We start from the raw sequence: 12,033 nt of genomic DNA on the forward strand, positions 1-12,033 counted from the left end.
GTTTATTTGGATTTTTCCCCTTTTATAAAAAATAATGCTTAATTTATATATATTTCAAAAATGAATATATTTGTCATTTATCATTTAAGGCTATGAATTTTCTTTAAAGAATTGTTTTTGTCATATCCCAGACATTTCTTTACATGTGTTTTATCTTTGTTTTATTTTAAAACTCCAGTATGATTTCATCTTAAACTTTGAGGTTTTTAACAATTTTCTAAAATTTCCAAATATTTTGGCAATCAGATACTCTGTGAAATGTGTTGAGAGTTTCTTTTGACTAAGCACCTAATCAGTTTTTATATATGTTCCAAATGTACTTGAGAGAAGTATATATACTGTATTTCTTCATGTAAAACTATATGCGTGTCTATTGGGCTGAGCTTTTACATTTATTGTTCAAACCTTCCATAGAATTACTGATTATTTTTGTATGCTTGACTTTTCAAAAATGAGGAGATATGTGTTAAAGTCTTCCACTGCGATGGTGTATTTATTCATTTCCCCTTGTAGTTCTAAATATTTTGTTTCACATGTTTGGAGGTTACTTTATGAGGAGTACACATGCTTGTAATTGTTATACCTCTTAGAAATAGTGACTCATTTTCATTAATAATTTTTTAAGCATGAAAGCCCTTTTATCTGATGTTAATATAGCTATATCATTTTCCCTGTGGATATTATTTGCTGGATGTATCTTTTTTCATTCTGCAACTTTTAATCTTTAGGTGTCCTCTTACTATGTGGATATGTCTCTTGTAAGATATTTATGTCTAGTTCCTGTTTTCTTACTTCCTCTGTCGAGCCTTTACCTAGGGAGTTTGACCTATTTAAATCAATTATTATTATTGATATATTTTCACTTGCTCTTCTTATCTTAATTCATTTTTGTGTCTCGTTTTTAATGTGTTTCTCCTTAATACATTCTTACCACTTTCACATCCTATGGCTTCCCTGCTATATCAACCCAATTCTGCTGATATTATCTAGATTGAGTTACATAGTTATGTGTTTCACCTAATCTTCAATCTTGAATCCACCCCCATTATTTATTCCAGAATCACTTTACCAAGATATTTGATCAATTTTATTTTATATTTTTGAGTTTATTTCTAAAATATCTCTACTTATTTAAGCACTTTACCTAGTGTTAGTCTTTGTGGGATAAACTTTCTTAAGCATTGCATGCCTAAGAATATTTTTTTTATAATGGCCTCATGTGTGAATGACATTTGAGCTAGATATAAAGCTCTGTTTTAATTTTTCTTTCAATGTTTTAAAATACATATTTGTTTCATTTTTCCATTCACTTTTTCTATTGGAAAGTTTTATATTAATTGGAATCTTGTTCTTTGTACATAATCTTTCTTTAGGCTTTTAGATTTTTTTCTCTTTATTATTGTATACTATTTCATTTTAGTATAATATATCTGAATGTAGGTTTTTCTATCATTCTTGTTAGCCATTCTATAAACACTTTGATTATTAAATGAAAAGAAAATATGATAACATAAGGTAAAATAAAATAAAACACTGTGGTCTGTTAATTATTGTTAATTCTTAAAAGTGTATCTCAATTATGTAAAAAATTTTTTTCTTTTTTCTAATTTTATTTTTCTCTCTTTTTGAAACTTCTATTATCTGTAATTAAGTTCTAATAATTCTTTCCTCTATATTGTTCAGGTGTTCTTTCAGATGTTCTATTTCTTGGTCCTTTTCCTTATCCTCTTGGGAGATTACTGCAAAATTTCAGTTTTATATTTTACCAATTCTTTTATTTCTTTTTTATTGTTTCCGTTATATTGTTTTTTCAATTCTACAGGTTTTTTTCCTAAGCATTCTATTTCTCATATCTCTCATTTATCCTTGGTCTCTTTAGTCATATGTTTGCTTGTTATTATTTTATATTAAAAATTATTACAAATACATTTGATGTTATTTATAATGTTGCTTGTTGCTTTACTCTTGAAATAGTCATTTTCCTCAATTGTTTCGATATTTTGACCTGCTGGCTCATTTTCTTTGGGAAATATTAGTTACTGTAGATAGCTGTGTATATGTGGAAAGGTTAGACTCTGTCTGTTTCAGTCCCTATGACCTTAGTAGTGGAGATGTGAATAAAATCTAAGGTGAAGAGCCTCTGATACCAGGAAACTACTGTCAATCACTCCTCAACTCAAAGCAGTTTCTCAGATCAGGAGTCCATTTTTTCTATCAGACAGAAGTACTGCCTTGTAGAGAAGTAGGCTGTGCTCTATCAGGCCGTCTCTCTCACTTTGTTGACTGGATTTTATTTTATTTTATGTCTTTTAAGGTTGTGAATTTTTTGTTAATAGTATGTTTGCCTTTTGAACACATTGAAGATTTTGCCTTACTGAGAAAGCAACCTTTTAAAAATATCATAATGAATATTTCTTCATAAAATAGGTATTCATTGCCTACTGATCTACAACATACAGTTAAAACTTAGACCTTATTAGCTAAGTAACCTATACTGTTGGCAAAGGTTGATGTAAGTTTTCTTTGGTAGCTTTTTCAGAGGTGAATGCAATCTGTACATTTTCACTAACATTGTACTCTTACATCTTTTAATGGGGAAAATGCACTTTAGGTTACATGAAGTGTATTACATACTTTGAAACTGAACTCAATTGCTTAATGATATTCAAAAAGAGATTAGCCATTTACATGAAACAGGGCAGTACCTACAGCATAAAATTAAATAGGATATTAATTATTGTGCTTTAGGGCATAAATTAGACAATAATCAAGATCGGGAGAATATGTAATATGGCTACAGTTAAGCAGTATTAGGTTCATTATCAGATTTTCAACCCCATTTCTAAGGAATAATGCACTGGGTGCTGTGTGACCAGGTAATATGGAGGCAAGGAAATGGTATAGTTAGGAAACTCTTACTTTATTGTTGCAGTAGATCTATAATGTGGCTCCTTTTCTTCCTTAACATTTCTGCAACTTGCCACTTCTACATTGAAATCTATCTGAATTCAAGCTCCTCAGAGGAAAAGTGCCCTTTTCCTAGTTCTGTCCCCCTCACTCCCTTTTTGTTCAATGTGTCCATTATGCTTCTCAAAGGCACAGTGGAAATGTACAATTCAGGCTGGTGATGTCTCAGCTCATAACCATCAGGCCTTTCAAAAATGACCTTGGAAAATTTACACTTTAAAAAGTATGACTAGGTGAGTCATACCTTAGAAAAGCATCTGCTTTTTGGATTTCTTCCAAAGAATAATTGTATTTATTTGATACGAACACACATTGTCTGCCTAATTTGGTCAACTTTGTCCTTATTTTGCAGAAGAGAAAATTGAGGAGGGATAGCTGACTTCAATAGCTGACTGTAGCTCCTTTCCAAGAACAATAAGGCAAAAATCTCTTAAAAATGAATTTATATAAAATAAATGTGAAGGTCCTAATAGAGTTAATAATGAAAAAATATGAAAATATACATCTGAGTGTGATACAAGTCTAAAATGTCCTTATGGATATGCATATAAACTGATGTAATTTCAAATGTATTTTTTAAATTTTTTTCCCTCAGGTATATCCAATATTTATTGTATATACTGTAATAGATTATCATCTCAGAAACTAATTTTAGTCATAATATGTCCTTTCTTTATATTTTTTTCCAGTCTGATTTTATAAATTCTCTCAGATTGAATTGGAATTTTGCAAAAAGTGGATTGTGAAGTTAGATTCTTCATGAAAAACTTGTTAGAGCATTGTTTGATTGTATGTTTTGTTTCTAGTCCTTGAGGAAAGAAAAAAACTTGCTTCTTATTCAGCTCTTGGTTTATTGGACAGAAATGGAATAAATATACTTGCAATGGAAATAGCTTAAAATTTCAAATCCTACATTGTAAATGCAGCTTGTTCTGAAGTAATGAGTATTAATATGAAATATGAATATTATTTAAATTTAATTTTCTTGGGAAGTCAAATCGATAAGCACACTTTGAATAATGAATTGGTGCAATTTTGGAATTGTATATGAAGCACCTTAGCATTTCTGAAAAATTGTTCCCAAGGAGCAGTTCAGGAATTTCAGTGTTGCTATAATTGGATGTACCCTATATTCACTAGAGGCAAAAGTAGTTTAGACTACTTTTGGTTACCAGCTGGGATATTTATAACAATCTAGAACATTAAGTGTACAATGGGAAAAGATATGCCTTCTAGGAAGGAAAGAGAGTCTCATTTAATTCACAGTGCAAAACACCTCTTGACTGTGAGTTGCTGGTAGCACTGATGGTATTAAGAAGGCCCCCAAAATATTCAACCATTATACCTAATTTGTGGGATGTGATGAACTTTCCAAGCTTTGCAAAGATGTGTATTGATTTTTGTCCAAAATGATATTTTTAATTGTATCTATTTGTAACCAGGTCATGTGCTGGATCAAACTTACCTAACTTTGTGAACATTAATAGGAAGCTTTCCTCCATACATGAACTGATTTCTGTTTTTGCTTAAACACATATAACTTTTTTTCAGCACACCTTATCTGCAAGCATTTTATAATGTATTTTTAAAAAGTTAATGCATACTCATGTCTTGTTTAAAGGTAAAATGCCTTAAATTACAAATTATTATTAAGAAAATGCCACATTTAAAGTGGAAAATGTAAAATATACAACTAAATATATCAATTTACTCAAAGGTTTTATTAATCTTTTCTTCCTTTTTCCTCTCAAGTTATCTGGAAGTATTTTGGATGTGTATAGTGGTGAACAAGGAATTTCACCAGTTAACATGGGGCTTACAAGTGCTTCCTGTCCAAGTAGTCTACCAATGAAAAGAGAAATTACAGGTAATGTTGCTTTTTTAGTTTTACCCTTTTTATTTTTATTAATGACATAAGGCATAAGTGGCATATATTACGCTAACTAGAATTTTAAAAATATATCAAAACAGTTACAAAAAAGGAGACAGAGCATAAATTCATCATTTCTTTTTATGATAGCCAAGGAGTAAGTTAATATAACTTACAGTTTGACTGAATTGATTATTTTAGAAGTTGAGCAAATATGCACATACGTTTTATATAAATATATATACATGTATATACACAAACAGATATACATACATAAAAGTTTCATTTAACAATAGTTCATTTTTACATTAAATAAATGCCATTTATTAACATGGTAAAAAAGTGATATAATAAATTGGAGAAATTAGTCTACTCTGTATGAAGAATTTGATAAAAAACAAATATTGAAAATTTTTTCCTTTTTAGCTTATTTTATGGATTTAATGATAGACTCGCATTTAATTTTTTTAGTTGAAAATAAACCCTCAATTTTCAATAGTTTATTTCAAAATTGTTAAAATTTAAATTATAGAAGTGTAGTCAAATTCTTCCAAAATGTAGACAAAGAAATCAACCTGGGGTCAGAGGAGCTACTTTCCCAAAAGTGTAACAGCTGGTTACAAGCAGAACTGGATTAACATAAGAATTTCCAGACTTACAAGTCCAGTGTTAGTCCCTCCAAAAGAACAATGTAAATAAATTCACTTGAGAGTTCCATCATAAACCTTTGGTTTGGAGCTTAAATGCCAATCTTCAGTAATTTTACCTAGTTAATGATAAAATTTTAAATAAATACAACATGACCACTCTTAAAGCATAATCAATAATTCAAAAATATCTATGCATTCAAATTATTCAGGCTAAAATTAATGAATATAGTTTTAAACAAATACATTAAATAAAATGTATTATTTTATTAACTTTTTAAGCTATGACTCTAACAATATTCTATTCATTATTTTTGTTGCATAACAACAAATTACCCCTGAGATTGACCAACTTAAAGTAATAAACATTTATAATCTCATTCAATCTCTGAGCATCAATAATGCAGGAGTGGCCTAGTGAAATCGTTCTGACCGGACTCTCTTATGAGGCTGTTGTCAAGATGTCAGCCAGAAGTACAGACACCTGAGACTTGACTGGGGCTGGAGGATGTGCTCCCAAGGTGTTTCACTCAAGGTCTTGTAGGATAGTGCTGCCTGTTGGAAAGTGGTCTTTGTTCCTGCCTGCTTGGACTTCTTCATAGGGTTGCTTGAGTGTCCTCATGACATGAGAACTAGAGATCAAAGAGACACTGACGTGAAAGTTAAAAATATCTTCTGTTATCTAGCCTTGGACACTAGTCATTTCCACAACAAACCAGTGGCATCACAGGCCAGCCTTATTTATTTAATGTGGGAGGGAACTACAAAGCGTGAATACTACAAAGTAAGAATCATTGTAGGCCATCCTGGAGGCTGATGGTCATATAAACACAACCACATCATACATAGAGGAAAGTGCCATTTAGTGGAAGAAAGTGTGGAATTGTTTCATGTGGATATTTGAGAAATATAGTGAGTTCCAACTCTCAGGATGTAGAAATAAATTACAAATAAAATATTTAGGTTGGAATAATTTCTTTCTGAATCTCAAAATTCTAAAAATATGAATTGAATACTATAATATTTTCTGTGTAGTATATTTATTTTGGTTATCACAATGATTATAAGGCAGGTGTTGTATTATAGTCATTTTACAGTTGAAGAGCCTGAAACACAGAGAAGTTTGGTAATAGATCACGACTATTAAATGGAAGGCCAGAATATAAATTTAGTTTCTGTTATCCCAGAGCCTAAAAGCTTTGCCATTGCCTTTTACTGAAGAGTACTATGTTCCAAATTTCTGAATATCTGCATCAAAAATATTATTGCATCATTTTGGGGCAAGTAATATTGTATTTTCACCTAGTAGTTCTGAATTATGTTGCCTTGAGGGGTTTTAAGATAGAAGTAAGCATTGTTCATATTTTTCTTTTGATCAGAAACTGACACTAGAGCTTTAACAAAAGAGAGACAAAAAAAGGACAACCACAACCTCAGTGAGTATATATATATTTTTCCATATAAAATTAATGTAAAAGGAAATGCATGGAGGTTAAAGTGTTGGGTATTTCATTATCACTCCATAAGTATTTTGATGTCAGATGACCAAAATTAATTGCACATACAACTTAATTTATTTTGGGAAATATTAACAATGTGAACTCTCAGAAAAGCTGTCTATTTTCACAAAATGAAACATCTTGAATTCCCTCCTTGATCATTCACTCCCAAGGAGGTTGCCTGTGACTGAGATGAGTGCATTTGTTTATATTTTCCACACCAATGTGTTTATATTCACCACGCCAATTCTGTGGTGACTCATTGACTCAAAGGTTTAAAGAAATAAAAGTGACTTTTGAAAATGTACAACATTTAAATAGTAGGAAACATAACTCCAGGTTCTCGTTTTTCTGTGTCAATTTGTTCCTCCCTTCTTCATGATATGTTATCTGAAAGGCATTGCTATGTTGTGCGGAATTCCACCTCTGGAACAAACAGGACTCTCCTGCCTTTCAAAGGGTCAATTAGACTCTGACAACAGGTCATATGAGATGAAGAAATCGGGCAAAAAAAGCAGATTGGCAGGGAGGCTGAGCTTTAGGGTGTTTGGTCAGGACTTAAGTTGCAAGTGAGCTTGACTAATTGAGTGTAAAGCCCTTTTTTTTCTGGAAGTGAAATCAAAAACTGAGAAAAGAGTAGAATGAAACAAAAATAAATAGAAATTGCAAATTCCTAAAACTAATGAATAATTTCCTTATGTGTCACTAGCTGAAATTGATTCTACACCTACCTGTGAAACCTGCATCTGTTCATAAAGCACCTGCCTGTGTCACAGTGATGTTTGCTGAGCATGTGACTGTGAGGCAAGAGCTGGCACGTGGTCATAACAGTCCTCAGAAAAATGATTTGATTCCCAATGCCCTTAGTGTTGGAGCAGATAAGTTTGGTCCAGATTATGAGTGGGGAGAGCTAATGGTTGATAGAAGGGATTAGTAAATTAAGGAACTATGGACTTCTCTCCTAATTAACCTCTTAACGATTACTGACCTTAATCCTACCTTCTCTCTACTGTGTCTGGAGCTTAAACAAGTCATTTAATGTGGAGTAACATAGGTGTCCTGTATGTCCATTATCAAAGTGTTTCTTAACCTAGATATACCTGCTATATCATCTTGCTTTTGGAGGAAACACTAAAAAAAACTGTAAGTTTTAAACAGAATGAATCTAGAAAAAACGCTTAAAACTTGTGATGATCAGAGCAAAATTACAAAGGAAGTCCCAATTACCAGATGTCTACATAAAATTATGTTCCATTCTTCATGAAGACTGGGAGTAAATTTAGAATTTTCAACTCATAGGAGTTTGGTGTGAAAATGTCAAGGCGGGCCAACACCAGCTCTCAGCTTGCAGCCCATCCCTCTTCTTTCTGCACCCTCCATTACATTCTGTGCGACGAGTGGCCTCAAACTTGACTGTGAACACCCTATTCTGTACATTCAAGCTCCATACACAGCCCTGCAAACAACTGCCCTTTGGTCAGAACTGAGGCCTCGAGTGAGCACACTGATGTCATGTTCTTTCCTTAGGAGGACGGACCTAAGGAAGTGGCCTGTACAGGCTCTGGAAGTGAGCTCAGGGAATTAGGGAGGAAATTGTTTATGCAGATAATCCAGAGTATAGTTTAGAAGGGTTCCCTTGGCCCTGTGGCTGTCTTGCTGAGAGGAGGGAGGCCTGGCCAGAGAAGGCAAGAGGGCTTCTTCTAAATATTGATCAGAGTAGGAGCCTCTCTTGCTGGATCTAAGGACAGGATTGAGTAAATGTGTCAAAAACTTTGTGAAGAGTGAAACCACACTTGGCATGAAGTAGTTTAGTAATTTCTTAAAACTTGACTCCTTTACAAATAATGAGTACTAGGTATGAACAACATTGGAGAACCAGATTTCTCATTATAATTAGCCATTCAAAAATTCATAGACTACTATCTAAGAAGAGTAGAGAAGGATCTGACATTCTACGTAAGATAGATTTAAATAAAATAACTTAAAGAAACGTCATAGGACAAAAACAGTCCCTTATTTTGAGATAGCACTGTGAACTTCTTTCATAGTTGTTCTTCATCTTTAAAAGCCTGGTTTGTAAGAGTTAATGTGTGTGGACATAAAATTATTAATAGATTCTTATTCTTATTATTTTATATATGCATATGTATTACATATATATTATACATATATGTGTATATAGCATATGCATATATAAAATATCTGTGTATATATGTTTCTATCAGTTTTACCTTTATTTTCTAGTCAGTGTTTTTTGTGGGGTCATTTAGCTATTTTTTGAATCATGTTCACAGGGGAAATAGGATTGGTAAAGAGGGAAAATAAACTCTTACTAGAATCAATTATATTCTCATATTAAAGGAATCACAATGTATTATTCCTGGAGGTCAAATTCATTCATGTAATTTGCTTTGTAGAGTAAGTTCATCAAGATAGTTGATAGTCTTTGGTGACTTTCCTTTTTTCTAATAGCAGTTCATAATTATTAAGTTTGAACCGTTTAAGTATTTTCTAACATTTAAAAACTATATTTTCCTTCTTCTTCATAGCCTTTTCTACCTTTACTTCCCTTAAAGCTTTAAGTATATCTGTTGGAAAAGATACCATATTTATGTTATGATTCTTGATATTAGGAATATAGAGTAGAAGATTGCTCTTATAGAAGAGTAATACCGGAAATTTGACAGATATATGTCATATGTTGAACATTTACTATGTGCAGAAAATTGCCATAAGCAATGAATGTGTGGAAATACAAAAAGAGAAAGCAGTTTCTGAATAAGAGTCTATATCAGTAGTTCGCAAAGCTTTGGACCTACAAAAACAGCATCAGCATCACCATGAAACTTGTTAGAAATGCAAATTCTTGTCTACTCTTTTCCCCCTACTTCCAGGACACACTAAAATTAGAATTTCTAAGTGTATGGTGCAAATCTATTTTAACAATCCTTCCAGGTGTGTCTGAAGAGTACCAAAGTATGAAAAACACTTATTCATATATTACTGGAAACGAAAACATAAAAATAAATTTACAGTCTAATCCACATGCATTTATTTACCACCTCCTATATGTCAAGCCCTCTGGTGATAGAAAAAGAAGTAAGATAGGTCCCTGCCCTCGAGGAGGTCATAGAGTCTAATTGAATACACGTATCTACTGTGTGCTAAACATTCTGTTAGGCTTTCAGGACAGTATATGAGAAGAATAAATCGTGCTGCATGACCTCAAAAGATTACAATCCTTACGGATTGACAAATTGCCAATGTATGAAATAATCAAACAGAGTAAACATATACATATGAATATATATATATATATATATATATATATAAATTTCAGTATAAGTATTATAGTATTTAAAAATTTTTTAATGTTGTTTTGTGACAAGATGTTTTTAAAACACTGTAAATCATATATTTATGATTGTAATATTGAAATTTTCACTTTTAGAATAGCATATATTGAAATTTTATTTTATTGTTGAGAAGTATCATCTTTTGTCTAAGTGGAAAGTTTTTTTGCCCATTGTTTTTAAAAGATTATTAAGAAAGTTTACAGCTGACCAAAAGTGAACCATGCATTAATGAGAATAATCAATAATATTTCTTCTTTAATAGTTGAAAGAAGAAGAAGGTATAATATTAACTACCGAATCAAGGAGCTTGGCACTCTTATTCCAAAGTCTAATGATCCGTGAGTTCAACAATCATTTCTATAATAATGTTATAATTTAAAGACCCCAAAAAATGAATGGGAGGGGAGAGGGGAGGAGAGAACCAATGATAGGAAACTAAGCAGCTTATGGCAAAGATAAGGCAATTGCTGGGCTCATTGTGAAATGTCTATTCTAGGCTGATTGTTATTAAGGGTCAGGGTTGTTACTAAGAGTTGTCGTTTTGAACTACAGGAAGTAAATAAGTTGTTTCTCCTGAGTTCATAGTGAATCTTTCTGTATGGTGACAATATTGTCAAATTTAGTGGTAATGTCAAATGTTATTTATGATACTGACTGGTATATTTAATTTTTATAAGTATAATAATTCTTCCAATTTAAAATTTTCATGCAGGTGGAAATAGGATTGTTAGATTTTTCAAGGTCCCCAAATTCTGCACACATACAAGTAACAAATGAAATTGTAAAAGCATAATGATCGATGCTGACCAGGCTTTGTGCTGTATGCACAAAAATGTCCATGAAACAAATTGCTTACTCTTGTAAATATTGAGAAATAAAGTGTTGATTAAAAATGCTGAATGATTCTTTAAAAATGTGAAGACCTATAATTCCAGCACTTTGGGAGGCTGAGGCAGGCAGATCACTTGAGGTCAGGAGTTCAAGACAAGACCAGCCTATATGGTGAAATACCGTCTCTACTAAAAATACAAAAATTAGCCGGACATGGCAGTGCTTGCCTGTAACCCCAGCTACTCAGGAGGCTGAGACAGGACAATCACTTCAGGTTGTGGTAAGCCAAGATTGTGCCACTGCACTTCGGCCTGGGCAACAGAGCAAGACTCCATCTCAGAGGCTGTGGTGAGCTGAGATTGTGCCACTGCACATCAGCCTTGGGCAACAGAGCAACACTCCATCTTTAAAAAAAAAAAAAGCAAAATCATGGACTCTGTAGCATTAATAATGATTTGAAATATTTCATTAAAATTGAGAATTTTCTTCTTCAAATACTGGATATTATTCATTATCCAGAAATGGTCATGTTTGATAAAGTGATACTTGTGGCCCAGGTGCATTGTCTCTTGCCTGTAAGCCCAGTATTTTAGGAGGACCAAACAGGAAGATTGTTTGGGGCCAGGAGCTCAAGATCAGCCTGGGTGCAATCCCATGAAAAAAAGAAAGAAAGAAGGAAAGAAAGAAAGAGAGAGAGAGAAGGAAGGAAGGAAGGAAGGAAGGAAGGAAGGAGGGAGGGGGGGGGGGGGGAGGGAGGGAGGGAGAAGGAAGATGGACGTGGTAGCATGCACTTATACTCCAAGCTACTCAGGAGGCTGAGACACAAGGATCACTTGAATCCAGGATTTCAAGGCTGAAGTGAG

At 32.8% G+C, this 12,033-nt stretch overlaps 1 protein-coding gene across 7 annotated transcripts in view; it reads left to right on the forward strand.

Annotated features, from left to right (window-relative positions):
• Positions 1-12,033, forward strand: part of TFEC (transcription factor EC) — a 160,232-nt gene that overhangs the window by 137,679 nt on the left and 10,520 nt on the right. For all 7 annotated transcript variants that reach the window (XM_032276225.1, XM_032276224.1, XM_032276229.1 and 4 more), the window contains 3 exons: positions 4,720-4,834; positions 6,864-6,920; positions 10,602-10,677. In XM_032276225.1, coding sequence (XP_032132116.1) covers positions 4,720-4,834; positions 6,864-6,920; positions 10,602-10,677 — 248 coding nt within the window. The remainder of the gene's footprint in view (positions 1-4,719; positions 4,835-6,863; positions 6,921-10,601; positions 10,678-12,033) is intronic.

Source organism: Sapajus apella, unplaced genomic scaffold, assembly GCF_009761245.1.
Source record: "Sapajus apella isolate SASKATOON/1434 unplaced genomic scaffold, GSC_monkey_1.0 scaffold7, whole genome shotgun sequence".
Classification (NCBI taxonomy): Eukaryota; Metazoa; Chordata; class Mammalia; order Primates; family Cebidae; genus Sapajus; species Sapajus apella.